The sequence below is a fragment of the Marmota flaviventris genome, chromosome 10 (assembly GCF_047511675.1).
Source record: "Marmota flaviventris isolate mMarFla1 chromosome 10, mMarFla1.hap1, whole genome shotgun sequence".
Lineage (NCBI taxonomy): Eukaryota > Metazoa > Chordata > Mammalia > Rodentia > Sciuridae > Marmota > Marmota flaviventris.
In genome coordinates this window covers 40,749,330-40,774,402 of record NC_092507.1, presented here as the reverse complement: position 1 = coordinate 40,774,402, position 25,073 = coordinate 40,749,330, and the positions used below count along the sequence as shown (strand labels likewise).

Sequence of the window (25,073 nt, the reverse complement as noted above, 5' to 3'; positions counted from 1 at the left end):
ATACATATATGTCAGCCTATTTGCCCAATCACCATGAAACCTGAGGGATTTATGTCTGGCTGCAGTGAATCATAGTCCAAGGCAAGAGATACAATCAGAGAAAATAGATTAGAGCATTTCCGATTACAAAGAAAATTTCCCTGCTACGGATAAAAACAGCAATGTGAACTTGCTTCCTCATAAATCAATCCTACCTTTACATATATCCTTGTACAGACAGCTAACAGTACAAACTTTAAGTTTAAAATTTATGAAAGTTTATAATCCGACACTAGACTGTAAACTCAAGGGCAGACACAGATTTTTTTCCTTTCTCCAGTTCATAACAAAGTGCCTGCCAAACAAGAAAAGTTTTCTTGTTTAGAAACCTTTAGAAAAGTTTTCTGAATTCAGTTCAGTGAAGTTCTCCCAGGATACAGTACAAATAAATTAACAGTATAATCAATGTTTGGATCAAATAAGCCTATAATTTTGGCCTTATACTTACTGGGCATCTATTAATCGGTTCTTAAGAAGTTTTTTAAAGTGGTAAACTTGGTTGCCTTACAAAATCACCATCACCAGATAATGTAAACAAACATTCAATCCTGCTGTTACCCAGAAATGTTTGAAAGGCGAGAAGGAATTCATTTATCCTGCAAAGGCAGAAGGCTATTGAGTAACAAAACTGAAAAACTAGAAACTACTGTGTTCAAATACCTCACAAACAGGTCCGGATGTGCAAAAAAGTCTGCATACATTTCTAAAAGAGATCTTCTTTCAAGAATAAATGTTGGAAGAACTACCTGAAAAACACAATTGACCTGTGAGGATTAAATTCCAAACACAGATTACTGAACTGCTAAAAGAATACTCATTCCAATCATTTTAACACTTATCAGATACTGCCCAGGCATGTTTCTAAAACAATACCACTCAAATTCATCTATTCCAAAATGCCCATTAACTAGCCCAGCAGATGAAAAACAGAGAAGGGGTACTGCATGTTCAAATGTCATTTCCTCTGTGCAAGTTTCCTTTCACTGAGTACATCTATTCATCCATTGAAGAGTACCTAGGCTGGTTCCAGAGTTTGGCTATTGTGAACTGTGCTGCTATAATGAACTGTGCTGCTATAAACACTGATGTGTCCTTTTCCCTATAGTATGCTGATTTTTGATCTTTTGGAAATATATGGAGGAGTGGGATAGCTGGATCATTTGGGGATTCCATTCCTAGTTTGCTTGTTTTTTTTTTAGAGAGAGAATTTTTTAATATTTATTTTTCAGTTTTTCCGGTAGATACAACATCTTTATTTTATTCTTATGTGGTGCTGAGGATCAAACCCAGCGCCCCACGCATGCCGGGCAAGCGCGCTACCACTTGAGCCACATCCCTAGCCCTACTCCTAGTATTTTGAGGAACCTCCATACTGCTTTCCAGAGTGGACACACTAATTTGCAATCCCACGAACAATACATGAGTATACCTTTCCCCCCACATTCTTGCCAGCCCTAATTATTCTTGATTACTGACTGGAGTGAGATTGGTTATGATTTGCATTTCCCTAATTGCTAGAGACGTTGGATATTTTTTCATGTATTTGTTGGCCACTTGTATTTCTTCTTTTGAGAAGTGTCTGTGTAGTTCTTTTTGCCCATTTATGGATTTTTTGTGTTCTTTATATATTCTGGGTATTAATATCCTGAGGAGCAGGTAGCAAAGATCTCTCATTCTGTAGGCTCTTTTCATGCTCGTTTTCTTTGCTATACAGAAGCTTTTTTAGTTTGATGGCATCCCACTTACTGACTTTTAGTTTTATTTCTTGCTCTCTAGGGGGATTGTTAAGAAAGTTGGTTCCTATACCAATATGTTGGGAGTGATGGGCCTACCTCTTAGAATAAGAGTTTCTAATTCTAGGACTTTAATCCACTTTGAGTTGACTTCCCTGCAGGTTGAGAGCTTCATTCTTCTACATATGTAAATCTAGTTTTCTTAGCACCATTTGTTAAAAAGACTATCTTTACTCCAACATGTTTTTGGCAACGTATGTTTTAGTATCAGGTAACTGTATTTATGTGGGCTTGTCTTGTGTCATCCATTATATTCCATTAGCCTTCATGTCTATTTTGGTGCCAGTGCCAATCTGTTTTTCTCTGTAGTATAATTTCTGGTTTGGTACTATGATGCCTTCAGCATCATTCTTTTTGCTCAGGATTGCTTTGGCTATTCTGGGTCTCTTAATTTTCAGAATGAATTGTAGTCTACTTTTTCTAGTTTTGTGAAATATTTCTAAATAAAAGATTCAATGATAGATAAAATTATGTGCCACATAACTGGTCAAAATGGATCTCATATAGGTCAATGATCCCATAAAATTATAATATAGCCTAGGAGTGTAGCAGGCTATACCATTTAGGTTTGTGTAGGCAATGTTCACACAATGACAAAATTGCCTAATGACAGATTTCTCTGACCATGTCCCTATGGTTAAATGACTCATGACTATAAATTATTAAAAGGTATTACTGGATTAGCATTTTTCATAATAGCTCTCTAAATTCAAAATCAAGATTAAGTTCACCAGTGACAAAGTACTAGAGTTCATTTTGTCATAAATAAAGTGAAAATAATAAATTTTCTAAAATTCTAAAGATAGATACAATAATTCAACCAATATGAAATGAAAGCTACACAGCTCAAACCCTCACTTCAAGGGCAACAATGGAAAGATGACACATTTTAAAATCATAAGCCAGGTTAGAATCAGTGTTCTGCCACCTTAATATGACTCAGCCAAATTTTAACCTGAGGGATGGGTTGTAGCTAAGTGGTAGAGTGCTTGCCTAGAATGCGTGAGGCACTGAGTTCAATCCTAGACATCACATAAAAAGAAATATAAATAAAAATAAATAAAGGTATTGTTATCCATCTACAACTAAAAAAAAAAAATTTTTTTCCAACCTGGGTTTAGTTTCCTCATTTATAAAATGGAGTTAAACATGCTTAGCACAGTGGCAGATATACACAAAGATATACTTAAGTCTCCTAAATCACTGTTTAAAGCTCCAGCTTTAAATTCAAATTCAAATCCAGAATATAGCCACTATATGGCTCAACATGCATCTTCTAATCTTTACAATAACATTGAGAAGGAGGCCACTGTATGTTCACTTTGCAGGAGATCTGGAGGAAGGGATTTGCTCAAGGTCAGATGGTTTGGCATTACCAGAGGTAGGAGGTAAACACAGATCCTTCCACCCGAAGACTGGAACTCTGTTCACTGTGATTCTATGCACACATCACCGCAATTGAGGTTTTGCTTTCTAACCAAGTCCCCATTATTATTTCTCATTTAAATAAAATAAAATTCAAATCTTAATCTCCATAACTCATATTCTCCAGGAAATCATAAGTGAACTTATATCAACCATTTACAAAATTTTCAGATTACTTGTCTGTATGTTAAATCACATGACACAAGTATATCATTTTACATATAAATTTTATCATTTTTCTAAGTATTATAACCACCCAATCCCTGGGAATCACACATACAAATTAAGTCTTAAACCAAATCCCAAATTTAGCTCTTACCTTAGTAAGATCCATTCCGAGCCTAACCTGTGACAAGAGGTGCATGATAACACTCTTGTGCTCCTCCACTGACCCTGCCTCTCCGTCATCGTCTCTATCGTCATGTGAATCAAAAAGGTCTAAAACAAAACAGATCCTCTTAGATTAGTATTAAATTGGGCCAAATTATGCTGCTACCAGTATTACAAATGTTTCTAAGATTAAAAATGTTGTTTTCAAAAGTCCTTTACCAGCATCACTTGTACCGTTGGACATGGAAGAATTCAGTGATTCCGTGGTATCTGGGCGTTTTAGGCTATTTCCCGAACTGCTGTGTGTCAAGACTGAGGCAGAACCAGAAGAACTAAGAAAATAATAATAATAATAATAATCACCTTCTTAAGCTAAAGAAAGCAATTTGAAGTCATAGCAAGATGTTAACTTATAAAGTTACTTAAAACTAAAATACACAGATGGATGACAAACAATTCTTACAGTTCTCAGGTTATACACACACACACGCAATTCCGTCTCTCTCCCTGTCACCAAGACTGTGAACTGTGAGGCCTGATGACAAGGTCTCTTGTTTTGTTCTTTTTGCATGGTGTATTCAACCAAGTCACGTTTTATGACAAGGAATCAAAAATTAGTAAGATTTTTGCCTCTGCATTCAAGTTTGAAACTAGAGTTCGTTTCTGATTTTGTTGCGTTGTATAAATGCAGATGTGTCACAACACTTAGCAACAATTCCCAGAACTTCGAAAGTCAACAGTCTTATATTAAGCCTCAGAAAGATGTCTTATCCATATTTTTGAGATCCTCTGATAAAAGCCACAATGGTATTAACACCTTTTCCAGTCATTAAAAAAAATTTGAAATTAAAAAAATAAAAAATCATTTTTTTCAAGTAAATTTATGATAACTGGCTTTATGAGCTAGTCAACAGGTCTAAAGAAAGCTACCTGTATTAGATTATTATACCTGTGTTCACAATTTACTCAGGGAAGTATTTGTACATAAATTGAAGAATAATCAGAAAAGCACAGTTAACTATTTATTTTTTTTAAACTGGGGACTGAACCCAGGGGGCGCTTAACCACTGAGCCACATCCCCAGACCTGCCCCCCTTTTTAATTTTTTTTTTTTATTTTTATTTTGAGACAGGTTCTCACTAAGTTGCTGAGGCTGGTCTTGAACTTGCTTTAGCCTCCCAAGTTGCTAGGATTACATGCATGAGCCACCATGCCTGACTGTAGTTTACTTATTCAGTGTAAAATCAGAAAACCAATTTCTCACATTTCAGGTGCTTATAAAATGGTTCTCTATAATAATCATGGTCTTATTACAAATCTTAAGTATAAAACATTATATATTCTAATTTATATATAAGTTTACCCTTGTTTATCTTTTCTTTAAATTAATAACTTTATTTTATAAAGCACTTTGAGATTCACAGCAAAACTAAGCAGAAAGTACAGAGTTACCTTATACTCCCTGTCCTTAAGTGTATGCTCAGCCTCCTCCACAAACATCCCGCACTTGTTACAACTTGTACCCTCGTTACAAGTGATAATTCTACATCATAACTCAAAGTCTATGATTTACATTAGGGTTCACTCTTGGTGTTATGTGAGTGGGGTGTTATGCATTCTATGTGTTATCATCAGCGACAAATATATGACGATATGTACCCACCATTACAGTTTTATAAAAAATAAGCCTGAATGCCCTAAAAATCCCTATATTAGACACTAAAATAACCATCTATTAAGACTACACTACGTATTCTTATTAAACATTGTTTGCCCTGGTTACCTGGTTTTTGATCTATTCTTCAAGAACTGAATATTGCTTCTTGGATAATTTAGTAATATACATTACAAAGTACATAACTAATGTTTATCTCACCAGTTTTGAGAGGCAATTGAAAACTCAAGTAAAAGACCCAAGAAGTCAAATTATCATTTAGTAATCTTCAAAGTTTTTGTGAGTTTTTTTTATAATCATCAAAATAGTCAAATCTTTTAAATCAACTGACCTAACTTGAAATTCCATAAAACATACATCATATTTTAGAAGAAATGCCAAAGGTCAAATGTATTTATGCTATGCTTTTTCTCTTTACCCATGGTTAGGAACCAGATCTAAGCTGGATGCAGTAGCACACGTCAGTAAGCCCAGCAACTCAGGAGGTTGAAGCAGGAAGACCACAAGTTTGAGGCCAAGCCTCAGCAATTCAGTGAGACCATCAATAACTTAGCAAGACTCTGTCTCAAAAAATAAAAAGACTGGGGATGTGGCTCAGTGGTGAAGTACTCCTGGGTTCAATCCCAAGTAACAAAACAAAATGGAAAAGGTACAAATCCTCAGCCAGTCCATATGAAAACGGAAAAGGGACAAATCCTCAACCATTCTACAGTTTGCCTCATTTAGAGCAATATTTAAAGAATATAGTTAATCAGACAATAACACAGATGAGTACAGGACAGTATATCTGCAATGGGCTCACTTGTCAAGAATGAAATGTAGGATCATGAAGTACAAAAATATTAAAGTTCTGAACTTAATTATAATAACAATTTACTGAGTACCTATAATGTGCCAAATGCTCTAAAACAACCCTGTAAGGAAAGCATTATTATTCTCAGACACACAGATGCTCACAGGGTCAATCATGGGTCTGGGGTCATATAGCTGGAAACCAGTGGAGCCATTTCAAACACCCATCTGACTCCAAAGCAGAAGTTCTTTTCAACATGTACTTTTCATCTAACTTATAAATGTGTAAACCACACTGCTCAGTAACACTGTTGAGAAGGAAAGCTATCATCACTAAACATTTTTAGCCAATGAAAGGACGTAAGCTAATAAGCTCTCTTCCTTCAGAGAAAGGGGGAAAAATGGTATGAGAGCAAGAAAACTAGTAGGAGCAGCTGATGGTAAGCAGGTATCACAGCTCAAAGCCTACAGAGGCCAGGCAAAGAATATAAATTCCATATTTGAGTAGGGTGAGGTTACAAGACAGTGTGGAGCTCGAGCCAGCACACTAAATTTAAAGGGATTTAAAACCTCTTTTAAAACAAAAGGCAAACAAGTGAACAAAACACTGTGGTATCTAAGAGTTATGTGAAATTTAGTGGGGAAGGGAACTCGGAAAGGATTAGATGCATACAGAAATTGACTCTGAACCCTTTCAAATAGGAAGTACATAACTGTGTATTTGAGGGGCAGGGCACACAGAAAGCACAAAGCTTAAAAGAAAGAGGAGTGGGAGCAGCCCACCAGTATGCAGATGAACTTGCAGACATGCTTATTACAGTAAATACTTTACTGTACATAATTATATGCTTTAAGAGAATGGGTAAGTCCATTTACTAGCAAGACATTTTCAGTTGTGTTTTATTTAGAAAAATAGCTAATGTCTGGCATAAGAGACTATCTTTAGTTCTTTTGGACAATGATGAAGCCAGGCAAGGTGGCACAGGCCTGTAATTCCAGTGGCTTAGGAGGCTGAGGCAGGAGGATCATGAATTCAAAGCCAGCCTCAGAAAAAGTGAGGTGCTAAGCAACTCAGTAAGACCCTGTCTCTAAATAAACTACAAAATAGGGCTGGGGATGTGGCTCAGTGGATGAATGCCCCTGAATTCAATCCCTGGGACCCTTCCCGCCAAAAACTAAAAAACAAAAACCAAAAAACCCCAATGATGGAAACTCAGATATCAACCTTTTAACTGGAATTTTCTTATAAATGCTTATTTTCTTTTAGCCCCATAATCATAAAATTTTAGAAAAAAATTAAAGGGAAATTTCATTGGCAATTAGAAGTTTGCCAATCTCAATAGTTTATTTCCTAACAGACCATCCAGAAGAGAACCAGTGGTGCACACCTGTAATCCCAATGATTTAGGAAGCTGAGGCAGGAGGATCAGAAATTAGAGGCCAGCCTTGGCAACTTAGCGAACATGTGTCAAAATAAAACAAAAGGGGGATTAGGGATGTAGTTTAGTAGAGTGCCCCTGGGTTCAATCTCCAGTACCAGGAAGAAAAATAATAATAATAATAATAAAAAGACAAGATACCAAGATGGTGTGCCTATAGTCACAGTTCCTTGGGACGCTGAGGTGGGTAGACTGCTTGAGCCCAAGAATTTAAGGCCAGTATGGGAACACAGCAAGACCCCATTTCAAACCAAAAAATATGGATAGAGGTAGCAAGGGAGATAGGAAATAAGTCAGTTGATCGGTCAGTCAGTCAGTCAGTCCATGCTAAATGAAGTCCTACTGCTCAGCTTCCTTTGAACTGTGGGCTCAAAACTCTGAACCCTGACTACCCTGTTTTAATGAGATCACATATTTCACTTTTCCCCACAAAGGTTGAATTGTATCCACTGTCAAAAAAACTTTATGAGCCAAAATAATCGGTAATCATTTTTCTTATAACAGCTGAGATTTTGAGCCATTATGATGCAACTATAGATAAATACCAGATTTCTCAATATTTAAGAGAACCCCAGGGCCCTACACAAAATTTCTTATTAAAAGAAACCAACATCCAATATCTAGGGACTACCTCATCATACTTTGCTTATAAATTCACATATAATAATTTCCAAATTTGTACTGTCTTAGAAAGCAAACCCAAGTCATAACAATAGTACCAATCCCCATGAAAGCAGTAAAGCTAAAAAAAAATATGCCAGGAAAAACTAAGCCAAATACATCTATGATAAATACAAGCAGAATATATAAAAGATTAATTCACTTTTTAAAATAACAGCTATTATTAGCTGGGCATAGTGGCACATGCCTGTAATTCCAGTGACTCAGGGGACTGAGGCAGGAGAATCACAAATTCAAGGCCAGCCTCAGCAGCTTAGTGATAACCCTGTCTCAAAATAAAAAATAAAAAAGGCTAGGGACTAGCTTAGTGGTAAGTCACCCATGGGTTCAATCCCCAATACAAAAAAGAAATAAAATAACAGCTATTATTATGTGCCAGACACTAATTTAGCACTTGACTTATATTATTCTCATTTACATATTCACAGTGATCCCTTGAAGTTGAAATTAATAAGGAAAAGGATTACATAGATTAAATAACTTGACCAAGGTCACACACCTTTGAAATAAAACAGATTTAGAAGCCATTTTTTTTAAGACTTCAGAATCCAAAGTCTTAACAATAGAAACTTGTATACTATTGGAGCTGACAAGTATTTCGCTTATTAGCTACGTGTAAATGGATGGCAGTTCAAACTTTCACTGTACAAAATGGTACATACCTAGCTTTTACTCAATGATGTAAAATATTTTCTAAGAAAAATATATCATCATGATCAGCTAAAATCTGCCTGTTTACTATCTCTAGAACCTTTCCCTCCATTCCCAATATTATTACTATCAGGTTTTGGCTGGTCTTTCTATCTGTAATCCAGTGCCCCCCACCCACCCACATTTAATTTTACATAATTTAGGTGAATCTATTTCTAAAATGCAGATCTGACCAGTAACGGCCATCACTCATGGTAAAAATGTTCAAAATTCATAAAAGGCTAAAGACTTTTATGCCCAGGTCCTTGTCAACTTTCACATCTTTCCCTGCTCTGTGCTTTTCTTTTTAACCACTTACCATACCTTATACTTCAGTCACACCAAAATACTTAACAACTCCTCAAAGAAATCAAGCTCCCCTTGCCTCTAGGCCTTTCTAATAGGGTTGATTCTGCAAGCAAACATTTCCATTTACCCCTCCCCTTAGCCCCATTTCCCTTCTCTCTACTCACCCACATCTCACCTTTGGATCATTACCACCCCCCCATCCCCAACCCCCGCCAAATCTTCCCTCTGGGAATCCTTCCCTGACTTCTCAAGACTTCAAAATGTCCCATGGCTTTCTGTGCTTGTGCTTATTCTTACTGCATGTCTTAATGTCTGTGTCCTCCCCAGATTCATATGTTGAAGCTCAATGACCAATGTGATAGTATGAGGTACAGCTTTTGGGTAGTAGTTAGATTGTGAGGTGGTACTCTTATGAATAGGATTAGTCTTAGAGAGGTCCTAGAGAGCCATCTTACCTCTTCCATCATGTGAGAACAAACCATTCAAAGGTGCCATCCATGAACCAGAAAGCAAGCCCTCCACCAGACACCCAAGGCGGTGAGCAACTTGATCTTGGAATTCCCAGCATCCAGAATGTGAGAAATGTTTCTGTTGTTTATAAACTACCCAGTTTATAGTTACCCAGCTTAAAGCAGACTAAAACACCATACCTTGTATCTTCTGTGGATTATACATGTCTATCTGTTCCCCCAACAGACTCTAAGTTGCTCTTACTTGTATAATACTTCATAGTTTGCACAATCAGATTAGCTCCATTCCTAATGTTGGTGCTATAGAAATTTCCAGAGTTGAACTTACATTTTTGGAACATTGCCACAATGATGCTACTAATTATATTTGGATTAAATCTGCAGTAAAAGCAAAACTCCCTTAGAACTCACTTTGCTCAATAAGCCAATGAAAAGTAGGTTGTTCTTTTAGCAGACTTTATAAAGCAAGTCTCTCATTATCATCAGTCTCAAAATCAAATTATATCTTTAAAAACCAGGAGTCTTTTAAATACACATTTTATTCATGTACTTACTCTATTAAGCGCTTTGGGGATGAGCCACTCTGATGGAATTCATCAGCATCATAGAATTCATCTTCACTGCTAGAGTAAGAAAACTCTGGGACTGTATTTGGAGACAAGTTGACATGACTTGGAGAAGTTAGACTGCTACTAGGTGGTGAATGCCCACTGCCTAGAAAGTTAAAAAGGTTTAAATTAGGGGGAAAAATGTTGGTAATTAGGGAGATGGGGCAAAGCAGACCTTTTTAAGATCAAGAGTTTGGTTAAGTTAGTAGAAGTCTCCACACTATTTGTAAAGAAAATCAACATTTAAAGTAAACAAGGAAAAGGCCTATCATGTTACAGAAAGGGGAAATAGCCTTTTAAATAAATGAAAAAGATTCTATATCCCCAAACTATAATTTAAGGTGAATTTCTCTTTAATATTAGGAAGGCAGTGCTTTTGATTATGTGAATTGTGATACTGAAGTCTTGAAACAGACACCAGTACCAATGGGAAGCCAAAACTCTTATTTTATACTAGAGGCCAGATACTAAGACCCAGTGAAAAATATACCATATAGAAAACATACAGAAAAAATAGCAACACTTTCACAAATGTTAGAATACTGTTCAGGATATTACATTCACATTATTCCTTTTTCATAGAAGTCACATGAAAAATTCTAAACCTCTACACAAAGTTCTGAGCACACACTACACATGCTCCTCATTTCTTTTCCACCTAAGCATAAATCAGATGCCTGGGGCTCAGGGACAGAAATAAAAACAGAGGGCTAGCATGGGAAAGAATGCAGAAGAGGAAAAGGCTAGGAAAAATGTCTTCCTATTCCTAAAGAGTCTAACCAAAGATATGGAAGGCCAGATAAAGACGACTACTATCAAATCTGAAATGATCAGCTGGCATAAGTGGAGCAATAAAGCCAAAATATATATTAAAGAAAGAATTGAGATCAACTTAATTTGCTATGTATCTAAGTCTGTCACATAATTCACGCCAATTTATGCAGATACCTGCTAGAGGCTAATGTTAAGTAAATCACTGATGGCAATCAAAAGCCAAGGTTACAGATCTGGAAGAAATGGAAGGTAACAGCAATGAAAATGAATCTAACGCTACCCGCAGATTTTTAATCCATTCCTGTGTCTTTGGTTCAATAGTTAAGAAAAAGCAAATCAGTCTGTCACACTTGGTTGCCATGTTCACAAAAATACTTTTAAAATAGTAATTGTGGAAATTCAAAAGGTAACTTACCTAGGCAAATAACTTTAAATTCTCTTTTTTTCTCCAACAGCAGAAATAAGATAAGAAAGACACTTTCTCTTATTGGAATAGGAGAAGTTAGACTAGGAATTATAAATAATTAAGTAACATGCAAGTACTCCAGGTAATCACACCACTGAAAATGGGTCTCAGAAGAAAATGAGTTTGGGAACTACAAACCAAATAACTGGGAGCACCTTTATGAGAGCAAACAAAATGATTTCTTAGTTTTTTTTTTTCACATTAGTGAAAAAAGGAAAGGAAAGGAGGGTGGAGAAAGTAGAAATAAGGATGAAAGCTCAAACAAGACAAAAAATCACAATAGTAAGATTCTTGAAATAATCTCTTTCTGAAATACTTCTGAAAAGATAATCACACTAAAATTAATCTAAGGAAAAGCTCCTCCTGTTTTCAAGATTAGTAAATAGTTTTATCTATTTTTCAACAGATAAATTTTGTCTGCTTCACAATCCAACCTTAAAAAAAATCACTGGTACTACTGTCAATATGAATGAATTGTGACTCAGTTCACAAAATACAGAAGTCAGCCAAAACATTTCAACTTCTTTATACTCAAATTCTTTATTTGCATTTTCCCAAGAGCTTCTAAGAGGGCTATTGTTGACCTTTTTTCTTTCAAAATTCAGAAGAGATTGCCCACACGGTTAAATATTAAAGACCAACACAACAGGATCAGTGCATTCACAAATTCAAGATTTGAAATAGGCTAAATCACATGGGAATTTATTATTATTACATAAGAAAAGTCCTACCCAGAAAGAAATCTGCGGAGGAAGAAGTGGGGCTGATCTCCCATTTCTCAAGAGTGGTTCTGCCCTTGGCTTTCTGACTTAACAGGGTCCAAAGCACTCAGTGCTTCCTTGAATTTGGTTCTATAGGTAGTATAACATAAATTTAATGTTTTAAAAAAAAAATCTAATATCTAACATGAATAGTATACCTGTAAATTGGAGAAAAAAATAAAGCCCATAATTCCAAACAAATTAAGCAGATGTAAATTAAAATGAAGTGGCAAAAAATGTGAAAGACTAATAAATGTTTATGTGCCAAAGGTACCGTACAAAAATATCACTGAAAAATACTGCTATAACAGGAAAATACTGGAAACTACTTAAATGTGCATTAATGGAAAAAGAGGTAACACCTACCCAGGCAGCTATAAAAAGAATGTTGTAGACCTAATTATATGAACATGAAAACAACTAAATAAAATTACACTTATGCATTTGTACAAACATGTATGTAAATCGGGGGAGGGTGCTAATGAGGACTTTCAACTTTTCTGTATACTTCTATATTGTCCGATCTCTCTTTTTTTAAAAAGCATTTATTCCATGTGTCTCATTTTTTTTAAATGTTTATTTTTTAGTTGGACACAATATCTTAATTTATTTATATGTGATGCTGAGGATCGAACCCGAGGTTTCACACATGCTAGGCGAGTACTCTACCACTGAGCCACAACCCAAGCCCCTTGTCTGATCTCTTTACAGTAAGAAAGTACACAAAAGTCTAACTTGAGTAAATTTCCCCAAAAATTCAATATGAATCCCAAATAATTATTAAGCTACACAAAACCCTGCAATATTTTATTTAAACTATAATTACTTATTAAAGCTTCTGATTCAATAACAAAGTTAACTATTTCATGTATGTACTATAATGATAAAACTATTTCCAATAGAAATATACATCATATTCCTTCAACTTTTACTCATTAGGAGTCATACACAAATCTTAAATGTTAATGGAGAGTTGTAGGAAAAAAGGTTACACAAATCTGTACCTGTACTATTTGGTGTTGGAGTCTGATGATGTCCCAAGGTAGCTAATACAGGTCCAACGGGTAAGGAAGACGGACGCTGCTCTGACTTACACAACTGAGCTGGTTCTAGATTTGAATATGTGAAATAAGTTAGAGAAAACAGCCAAACACACACACTGTTGTTGACTGCAATTGTTTGGGATTCAAGATCACAAAGTTCAGAAATTTCTAAAATAGTATTTTATTAGGTTTCATGCTACTCCTTCTTTCTGACCTATTAGCCTCTTAAACTCAATGATAATATGCAGGCAAGATATCAAGATACCAGCCATGATAGGCAAATGCTCTGTATAACTATTTTGTAGAACCAATACATGCTTCTGTTGATAATGTGTTGTAAGTCCCAAACCACATAAAATGTGAAACAGGGCACAGTATCTCCTCTTTAGTACTCAAAGTAATATTAAGCTCATTCTCTTAAGGAGCAAAAAATTCATAAAAGGATTTCACATGCTTTTAAGTATTTTTTAAAAAAGAACTTTCCCTTTTATAATGCAATTTCTGGCTTCACTATGTCATCATCAACAAGAACACAGATATGATGGATGCAACAGAAAAACAAAGGGAATCAGGACAGCGGGGTGTTGGCCCTTGGCCCTCTTTTGTCTGTTTTTTTAAAAAAGTATTTATTGCTCCATACTTAAAATTACATCTGATCAGGAGGCATCACAAATTTTATTCTTCCCATTCTCAGTATCTTAAGTAAAACTTTGTATTGTTCAAAATTATAAAGTATACCTACAGGGGGCCAGGACTGGGGCTCAGAGGAAGAGCGCTTGCCTAGCATGTGTGAGGCACTAGGTTCGATCCTCAGCACCACATAAAAATAAAATAAAGGTTTTGTGTCCACCTACAACTAAAAAATAAATGTTTAAAAAAATTAAAAATTAAAAAAAAGAATACCTCCAAATTGAATATTCCTGGATTACCCTTAAATAGATTAAGGTATGCTAAGTTCTCTTTGATAGTCATGAATGCTGGGTCAAAAAATTCTGTTCTACCAGCCAGACACAGTGGCGCACAGCCGCAATCTCAGCAACTTGGGAGGCTGAGGTAGAAGAACCACATGTTCAAGGCCAGCCTCAGCAACTTAGTCAGGCCCTAAGCAACTTAGTGAGTCTGTACCTCAAAAAAAAAAAAGTTTGGGGATGTAACTCAATGGTAAATGAAGCACCCCTGGGTTCAATCTCCAGTACAAAAATAAATAAATAAATATTTCTGTCCTACTAGCAAATCCAAGTCCACGTTGCCTTCCATCTCTGAACACTAAAGCCCCTTTCATCATACTTCAAAAGTTTCCATATCAAAATACTATTAATTTCTTTTACTACTTTCAGCTGTTTTTTTTAATATTTCTATTTTAGTTGTAGTTGGACACAATACACTTATTTTTTAAAATTTATTTTTATGTGGTGCTGAGGATCGAACCTGGGGCCTCAAACATGCAAGGCGAGCGCTCTACCGCTGAGCCATAACCTCAGCCCCTCAGCTGTATTATTTTTGATGATCATTTTATTTACTTAAAAAAAAACACACACACACAGAAAATACTAAGATTACTATAATGACCATATAAGGTAAATTTTTTCTCATCAATGAATCTGTGAAACATTTTTCCAAATACTATACCTGGAGGTAAGACAGTCTGGGAAGGCATTGTGCTGATTACAGGTTCCAAGGGACTGGGTTGATATATTGCATCTACAGGATTAATAGTACTCTGAGATAAAGAAACACAATGTAGTTATTTTTAATTAACTGTTCTTCTTGTGCTAACCCTCCCATGTGAGTAAAATGCCCCATTCCTGACAGCAAAATCCTGAAGGCAGCTATATAGATAAGGAGAGTCAAAATGCAAAGAGAAAATGAAACACCTTTTCTACACAGACATGTAAGAGTTTCTTCTAACAAAGCACAGTAAGAAAAGAAAATGAATCAATCACTGTCCAAATAAGATAGTAAAGCTAACTGGAAAAATTTAGGAGTTATAAAATGGTGTGAAGAAGATTTGAAGAAGCAAAAACAATAACCTCTCAATTCAGTGCTTCAAAAACAATTCATCATAAATATTTCTTTGGTGTTAATAAAATTTATACCTATCATTACGCTAATGGATCTACACTAAGAAGATCTCATCTTTCCATCCTAGACCACTGCTATCCACCACTCTGTCACACAATGTTGGTGTCCAGTTTTATGGTCACTCAAGGCAAAGATGTACCTTCTACTAAGTATAGGAAGAAGGCTTAATTTTTGAGAATACAGAAAAGGAAACAAACAAATAGAAGGCATAATTTTAGCGGGGAGGAGTCCAGGTTTCTGTGATTCCAAGAAAAATTACTCTGACAGCCCAATGACATTTTAAAAACAAGACTCTACGAGCCACTTACTGATTTTTTTTTTTTTTAATAATGGGGAAGAAGGTCTGGATGAATTTTAAATCCAGGTCGTGGCTAATGACTAATCCCAAAAAAGTAACTGTAAAAACTTTAAAAATCAACTAACAATATTAAGTTTTTGTAGTGTTTTCAATTAGTGTCTGAATAATTTTTTTTAAAAAATCAAGAAAACCCCTATCTACAAACATTTTAAAATCATTAAGTAGGATCTCTTAAACCACACAAGAATTATGATTTTTGTCACTACAACAGTCCTCTTATCATAGATATTCTGAGAAATAAAAGACATTTAGGAAAAATACCCTGAAAGTAATCATTATTAATCAAAAACTTAGAAAAGTAGGGAATGTTCTGAAGCACTGAGAAAAGGATAAAAACAGAGCCTTGGGATTTTAATTCCTTAGACCCCTCAAGCATCTTATCTGTGGGTCTCAGTTAATCCAGCCTATAAAATAAAGAAAAAATGGATTACATGGTCTTTATGGGCTTCCTATTATTACTTTACGATTCTTTTTTCAGATCTGGATCAAGTCATTATACAAGCATCTTAACAAGTCTTGGAGCTACTCGTTTTTAAATTCCTTGTTACAAAGTGCTTTTCTCTAAAGGACTCCAAGTGTTTCATAAGGGCAAATCCCACCACTAATGCTCTAATCCAAAGGAATGAGAATATATCACCTCCTTAACCCTCTCATTGAAGGGACTAATAATAAATAAAGTAACTTTGGAATCAAAGTAATCAGGTACCAGAATTTTGTCTTTTGGATATAATCTTTCCAAATGAAATGTTCTAATATTAGGCTTGTCAACCCAAGAAAATACCTTTTTAAACTTCTTTATATTGTTAAATGAAAATTATGGCAATTACTGTTTTGAACTAAGCTCCTATATTTAGCCCCAACAGATGAGACCAAACCAAATGGAGTCACTCATGCTAAATGCTGCATAATCAAACTGAAATTCAAAGGAGATCAGTTTTTCCAGAACATAGGAGATTCCCATCTATCTGATTCAGTGTAATAATGAAGTCCTCTCTGCTTTAACCCAGGTTACAAAAAAAATAACCTGATGCTAACCAATCAGGTTTTCTACTTTTCAGTTTCCTTGTTCCTAACCTACAAAATCCATTGTTCTGGTACTGCCCAGTAGATCTCATTCTAAAAATAGAATTAAAAAATAGGATGGAGGTTCTACAATCCATGAATCACAAATAAAAGCTAATAAGATCTATAACTACGTTTGTTAGTTATATATATAGTTTTGTCTTTTTGACAGTATGTATATTAAAAGTATTCAATCTTATTGTCTTTGACAGAAAACAGTAACTATTCTACATTTATCTATGGTTCTTGGTCAATCAACTTCAGGTTAAAGTATGTAAAATTATATTCTATATACTGCTTTGAAAAATGTGCAGAGTTTCAGAAGTTCAAACAAATAATCTTCAGGCCCTAATTTGCTAGGACATTAATGAAACTCATGCAAAATAATATAATGAACTATATATACATATAAGTACACACAGCTAACATTTATTGAATACTATGTGATCATTCTGTACCTTATAACATTTGAAGGCAGAACCTTTCAGCTTTCTTTATCAATAAGGAAAATAAGAATCAGAAAGGTTAAGTAACTTGCTTAAAGATCTCAGGTAGTAAGCAGTAGGGCTGTAATGTAAGTCCAAGCAATGTGGATCTAAGACATCATGAACAGTTCTTTTCTTCAAAATAAAAACTCAAAATGCTTCAGTTCTTGGGCAAATGAATCAAATATGTTTGCTTTTTACAAGCTTAAATTTCCTCTGAGTATAAACTTGCCAAATGCTCATAACTGCAAGTAATCAAACATTTTTGGTATGCTTTATAAAATCCTGTCCATTTTTTAACACAATTAACTTTGGCTTAGAGGGAAAGGACATGAAAATAACTGCCAACACAAGCTTCCTTAGGAGTAGTTTTGGGGACCAGGAGTTACTGGACAACGAATACATACAGTCCTTTCCCATGAGGCTAACAATCTTCAATGATATCTCAGGAAGAGATATATAACATTATATTGTATTTATTTCATGTAATTGTATTATATCACTAGGGCTCACACTTTGAACACAGAAACAGAAATTACACTGTATTTAATTCATATTTCAAAGATATTTCTTGTATTTTGCCTTCTTAAGAAATATGCAAACAACACAGATATCTAACTTCTGCTTTCCATTTTAAGCCAAATATAAAAATAACATGCTCATCCTTTCATAAACATGAGATGGTTGTGAAGATTTACAAAATGTTTCCAGATCTCAGACAAGCTGACATTTGTAAAGTTTCAGGGCAAAAAGAGAGGCTACTTCCTGCTTATGCCTTATTTAATTATAAAAGCTGTTTTCATACCATGATTAACCCATCAAGTAACACATGCAAAGTGATTCAATTGAAACCAATACTTAGAAATAATTTTAAGATTGTCATTTCCTCTCCAAATGATTGTTGAAAGATGGCCAACTTAAAGAGCTCACAGAAAATTGCAAGAGTTAATAACAAAAAGCAGTGAGTAAGTGAAAAAAGGAATTTGCGTTGAAAAATGAGTAGAAATTCAGGTTTCTCCTGACATGACTGGTTATAATGCTCTGCAGAAGTAAAAGGAAACAAAAGATTAGATTAAACTTACTATAATTCCATCTGCGTGCTTCTCCGCATTACTCTGGTCCTTTAGGAAAAATGTTAAGAATATTAACTTTATTCTTTTATTTAAGTAATCCCATGTGTACTTTTTCTACTAAGAAAGCTTATTTTACTATGTAAGCAATAGTGTTAGAATACTACAATGTATTACTACAATGTATGTACAAATTCCATTTGTACATTCCTAGCCAAACATAACTCCATTGCTAGCTACAAAATAATCAACATCAATAGCATGACAATTCATTTTCTACACAGACATTTTAATTAAGTTTGCTGAGAAAATAACCTATTAAACTGAAGTCGTAATTATACTAACAATTAAAAGTGATGTACTAATTTAGGGTTGAAGATCCTAAATATTTCTTAGCTTAAACTTTATAGTCATTTATTCCAATCCCTAAAATTCCCAAACTCTCACTGTACTTTCAAGGTGTGGCAATCACATACCCTGAAAAACTTGAAATGGACACAACTGCACATATTCGGATTACGGGTATCAGAATTAGACTATTACTTTCCTAAAAAAAAGTAATTGTTTTTGTTTCTGATTTTTGTTTCAGTAACCATAATTGCTATATCTGTACTATGATGATGTTGCAGCCAATACTTAATACCTGGCAAGCATTTTAATGTATATTAACTCATGTATTCCAACAACAACCCGATAATATAGGTTCTATTATTATTATTCCCCCTGACAGATGAGAACAACTGAAATAGAGGAAGCCAGGGTTCCAATACAAGCAGTCTCATTCCAGAATTCATGCTCTTAACAAATAAGCTATTTTGCCTTGCCACTACAAGGATATACTTAAAGGGTGGGAAGGTGATGGAGTTGCCAACACACACTCATTCCTCATGTGGAAGGAACCTAAGAATTCATCTTATATATCTTGGACTCTTCAATCCTCTTCCTTCCCACTCTCCTGAGCGCCCCAGTGACCAACATGGATGCATACAGGAGGAATGAGCAATCTTTTGGGACTGTCTCATCCTCAAGAGATGAAAAAATACTTCCTGGACAAGTACTATATATATAGGAAGTAACCATCGAATACTTGGGGGAGAAAGTCTGTACTGAGAGAAATGTAGGGAAGAAAAAAAAAAAACTTAAAAATGTTTAAAGGTAAGATGATTATTAAGATTGGTATATTTTTAGAATACTATGACCTAAAAAAAACTATCTTTTTTGAATTTCTTCATGTCCATTTGTGTAAAATGGTTGCTAAATTGCCCAGGCTGGCCTCAAATTTGCAATCCTCTTGCCTTAGCCCCCAAGAAGTGGTGATTAAAGGTGTATGCCACCACAATCTGCATAAAATTCAGTTTTTATTAATAAAGGGAAAACTGGGCTGGGGTTGTTGCTAAGTGGCAGAGCACTTGCTTAACATGTTAGGTACTGGGGTTGATTCTCAGCATCACATGAAAATAAATAAATGGCATTGTGTCCATCTACAACTAAAAAAAAGCTTTTAAAAAATATTAATAATAAAGGGAAAACTAATACTCTATCTTTTGCTTCATCTAAGGGTATAATAATATAAATGTAATACAAAAATAAAGACATCAGATAGACACAGAAATATAATAGTATTCCTTCTATTAGATACCTTGGAGAGATTCCAAAATATAAAGCCAAGAGAAACCAGGTTTCTGGTTGTCATAGTCCCCCGCCCCCCCAACCCTTTTTTTGGTAAAAGAACAATTCTCTAAAGCAGCAAACATAACTGCGGGGGGGAAAAAGTTCACATTTTAGTATTATGCAGTTAATGTATTTAAACAAAATGCTTAAGGTTTTAACCGTAACCTATCTGGAAGCTTTCAAATTTTTTATTGTTGTTTTTCTTTGTGATACTAGGGATTCGCCCCCAGTGCCCCTGCACGCTAGGTAAGTGCTCTACTGTTGAGTTATATCCTAGCCCTCTTTATTTTTTGAGGTAAGTTCTCAACTACGTTTCCCAGGCTGTCCTCAAACTTGTGATCACATTTCTGCTTCAGCATCCCAAGTCAGTGGGATTACAGGCAAGTACCAGTGTTCTAAGTTTGAGTAGAAACTAATCTTTGGTTTTGATTTTAAACATAACAGCCAACCTATATCTCATTTATTTGTGATTTTTTTTCCCAGAAATCTATACACCAAAGCATCAAACAAGAGCAATCTGAAGACTTAGGATAATTTCTTTTAAGTATATGTGCAGAAAAGAATTATCATAGCAGTCCTGGAATGGCTCCTTAGAAAAACATGATTGCAAAGCTGTCCTTTTAGCTGGTATCTGGTAACTCAGGTTATAGGAAAGTTCCCACCAGCATAATTAGTTAGAGTGGCTCAACGTAGCTATGCTGTTTATGGAAACACTAAGGTTTATGCTGAACACCCAATTTTCTTCTTTAAATCTGGAATGGTATTAAGTGTCAAGAGAGTGCATATGTGACAATCCTCCAATAAAATCTCTAGGCAAAGGCTGTCTAATGAGTTTTCCTAGGTAGATAACAAATCATGATTTGTTACTGGAGGAATTAAATACATCCTATATGACTCCATTGGGATAAGACTCTTGCTTGGTTTGCTCTGGACATTTCCTTGTGTCTTTTCATTTTCCTGATTTTGCAGTAGGTCACAGCTGTGAGTCCTTCTAGACAATCTCCAAACCCACAGGTCGTCTTGGGAACCTTGGCATGGTGCATGTATTTTACAAATCCCTGAAAGTATCTCCATTTTAATATTCTCATAATTCAAGTTGACATTTTCCCTTTTATTTGCACAACTAAGTTAACTATATATTTAAAGCACCCAAAGTTTCAGTAATTCTGAATACAAATAAAGTTGAAAATAAATTACTGAAACTTACAGAGAAAGAAAAATGGAAAAGAAAGTGTCTTGCTAAGATGAAAATTTAATTGAGTTTTGGTTTTCCTCTTCTAATTTCTAAATATTAGACTGATTTTCCAAAAGGCTTTCTTAGAATTATAAACATGGTAGCTTAAAATGTCCAAAAATAACTCCATTAAAAGGCAGAGACCAGGCTAGGGTTGTGGCTCAGGGGTAGAGTGCTAGCCTAGGACAGATGAGGGCTGGGTTCGATTCTCAGCACCACATAAAAACAAATAAACAACAACAACAAATAAATAAAGGTTAAATTCTTAAAAAAAAAAAAAGCAGAGATCGGGCTGGGGTTGTGGCTCAGTGGTAGAGTACCTGCCTCACATGTGTGATGCTTTGGGTTCAATTCTCAGTACCACATATAAATTAATGAATAAAATAAAGGTCCATAAATAATTTAAAAATATTAAAAAAAGGGCACACATCATGTTCCCTACTTTTGAATCCACCTGGATTCAACATTGTGACTGTTATCTACCAACCAGTATAAGAGTAATGATTATTCTGACTTCTAAATGCCACAAACCTCTATCTTGTTTTATTGGAACCCTAGTACACTGTGAGAAAGCCCAAGCCGTCATGAAAAGAACTATATGGAGAGGAACGTAACCCTCCCACCCCACCCAACTTCTTAGCCATATAAGTGAGCCATCTTGAAACTGGATCCTCCAGCCTCTAATCAAGCCAAGATTGAACAAGGCAGAGACAAGCCATGAGGCCTACCCAAAATGCAGAACTGTGCAGAAAATAAGTGACGAAGTTATTTTAAGACACTCAAAATTTGGGGTGAATTGTTAAAAGGCAATAGATTACTGACAAAGTACATCACATTTAAAACCAGCACTTCTTAGTATAGTTTAATATAAACATCTAACATTTCCCCCCTAAAAAATTCTCAATTAGTAGCATATGCTACTCTAAATCAGTTATTATTTGAGTTGCCATTGTGGTTTATTTTTTAAGGCAGTGTCAAATCTAAACCCACAGGCTGTTACATGCCTTACTATCAACCACTCCCATATAAATTCTAGGATTTCTGTTCTATTACACTCACTTTTTCCCTTTCTCCTTTCCTGTTTTTATCTTCTAAATAAACTACAAGTTGCCTTTTAATGGGTGAGGTAAAGCAAAATCTCAACCAGAGATTCTATTGAATTCAATATGAATTATTTTAATGAAACAAAGAAAGAGTCCAATGTTACTTCCTACTTAAATTACACCAGATTTATTTGGTTATAAGTCCCTTCATTCTTATACATGATGGTTATTCTCTTTTTTGAACATACCAGCATGACTGAGATCTGAAAATATGATAGTCAACAAAAACACGAGCACCACATAATTTTGGGAGACTTTTGACCATAATTATAAACTCTGGTATTTTTTAAACCATGTCCATCATTATAAAAAAAAAAAAAAAAACATGAAACATATCCCCACCTCTCTAATGAGGCAATGTAGTCTAGTGAATGCCCTCTTAATTTTATGCTCATAAACTTCCTAATTATATGTTGAGGAGATATCAAAAGGGACTGGGATTCTGGATATTCATTCACAAAACAAAAAATAAATGAATTTGGGTCCCTACCTCATATCACAACACAAATATTAACTCAAAGTAGACTTAAAGAGCTAAAATTAAAAAAACATGGGAACAAAATCTGTGTGACATTAGCTCAAGCTATGATTTCTTAGATATGCCAACAAAGACACAGCAATAAAAGAGACAGATAAGTTGGACTTCACCAAAATTAAAACCTTCTACAAAAGATACTACCAAGCAATTAAAAAAAAAATACTTTCAGACTTGAAGAATAAAATTTTATTTCTGCTAGAATATATATCAGCCTCAAAAAGGTTTAGTCAACTTCTTGGATCACTGTGAAGTCTTAGATGGCATTATCACCCTCCTTTATTAACCTGCCAATGAATAATAGTCCTCTAAAATGGATATGACAATTTATATTTCCATCACTGGATAGAAGTTCTCCCATTTTTATCAAAATGTTATATTGTCATTTTAAATTTACCTTCCTAAATTTTTTTATATTTAAGAAATACTTAGGGCTCAATATGTCTGCTACTAAGAACATTACAAATAGTAATCCATTTAAATTTCACAATATAAGTAAGAGGTAGGTACTATTAATATCACTGTTTTACACAGAATATAAAGCAAAGCATAGAAAGGATAAACAAACTTGCTCTGGTGATGGAACTGGTGTCAAACTCATTCTGGGTCCAGAGTCTATGTTCTTTAAGATTGTGCAATGTTGCTTCTTATTATTACTTTAAAACTTTGTATCTTTTTTAAAAAATATTTTTAATTGTAGATGGACACAATACCTTTCTCTTTCTCTCTCTCTCTCTCTCTCCCCTCTCTCTCTCTCTTTCTTTCTATGTGGTGGTGAGGATCAAACCCAATGCCTCACATGTGCCGGGCAAGTGCTCCACCACTGAGCTACAACCCCAGCCCCCAAAACACTGTCTCTTAATCACAGATCAGTTAACTGTTTAGGTTTGCCTAACGATTAACACATAAGAATTTTCTGGGCTGTGGTTATGGCTCAGTGGTAGAGCACTTGCCTGGCACATGTGAGGCACTGTGTTCAATCCTCAGCACCACATAAAAATAAATAAATAAAATATTGTGTCCATCTACAACTAAAAACAAAATTTCATCACAGCATAGTAAAGGCAGCTAAATGAAATGAGTCATACCTATAGTGGAAATATAGGTATAAATATAAACCATGCAATCATTTAAAAAAATTATGCATTAGAAAAATCATTCAGTTATGTGGCAGGCAAATATTATAGATACTGAGAATACATTGTTATTATAGACTGAATGTCTGTGCCCCCCTCCACCAAATTCCTATGTTGAAGGTCTAATCCTCAAAGTGGCTATAATTGGATACAGGCTTCTAAGGATTTAATTAAGGCTAAATGAGGTAAAAAAAACATGGGGCTCTGAATAAATAGGATCAGTATCCATAAAAGAAGAATGACCAGAGAACTTATGCTTTCTCTGTGTACATACATCAAGGAAAGACTATATGAATTTACAGGGTGTCTCCAGACCAAAAAGGAAGCCCCCGCATCAGAAATGAAAAAGGTCAGAGCCTTGATCTTGAACTTTCAGCTTCCAAAATGAGAAATTTCTGTTGTTATCTATATTATTTTGTTATGGCAGCTCAGGCTGCCATAAGATTTGACTCTCATGTAGAGATAACATATAAACAAATATACTGTGTAAATTTGGTTAGTGATACAAGACCATGATTAAAAGAAACTAGTGGGAGTTAGAAATTATTTTAGGTAGAGGTGCCAGGGAGGTTTTTCCAAAGACATTTTATTTGGCAGAAATCTGAATCAAGTGAAGTAAGGGAGTGGAGTCTGGTGGAAATCTATGGGAAGTTCCCTCCAGGTGAAGGGAAAAGCAAGTAAAAATCCCTAGAACAGGCCAATGTTATTGAATGGTATGATTAAGCAAGGATAGGAGAAAACAAGAGAGTAGTGATGGCTCAAATGGTATGTTATGCTAAGTAGTTTAGATTTCATTTCAAATAAAATGGAAAAGCATTTTTGATTAGGCAAGTAATATGGTCTGATTTACAATTAACTTAGGTTAAAGACATACACAGTTCATATGGGCACAGGAGAGTTGTATTTGCACATAAAAAAAAAAACCTTAATAATAAAACTTCCTTCTGAAATTAAATAAAAAGTCCAACTCCATTTATTTGACCTGAATTACTCATTCTGAAGGACCTTGAAATGTAGGTCTATTGAGCTGGATGAAAATAGG

The 25,073-nt window shown here is 34.9% G+C and overlaps 1 protein-coding gene across 7 annotated transcripts in view; it reads right to left on the bottom strand.

Moving 5' to 3' along the window:
* Osbpl9 (oxysterol binding protein like 9) overlaps positions 1 to 25,073 on the bottom strand; it is a 138,255-nt gene that overhangs the window by 10,004 nt on the left and 103,178 nt on the right. For 5 of the 7 annotated variants that reach the window (XM_027944917.2, XM_027944919.3, XM_071617820.1 and 2 more), the window contains 7 exons: positions 18,365 to 18,403; positions 14,925 to 15,015; positions 13,257 to 13,361; positions 10,198 to 10,357; positions 3,807 to 3,919; positions 3,577 to 3,695; positions 700 to 785 (listed from right to left, as the gene is read on the bottom strand). In XM_027944917.2, coding sequence (XP_027800718.2) covers positions 700 to 785; positions 3,577 to 3,695; positions 3,807 to 3,919; positions 10,198 to 10,357; positions 13,257 to 13,361; positions 14,925 to 15,015; positions 18,365 to 18,403 — 713 coding nt within the window. The remainder of the gene's footprint in view (positions 1 to 699; positions 786 to 3,576; positions 3,696 to 3,806; positions 3,920 to 10,197; positions 10,358 to 13,256; positions 13,362 to 14,924; positions 15,016 to 18,364; positions 18,404 to 25,073) is intronic. The other 2 variants (XM_027944920.3, XM_027944918.3) reach the window with 1 other exon arrangement.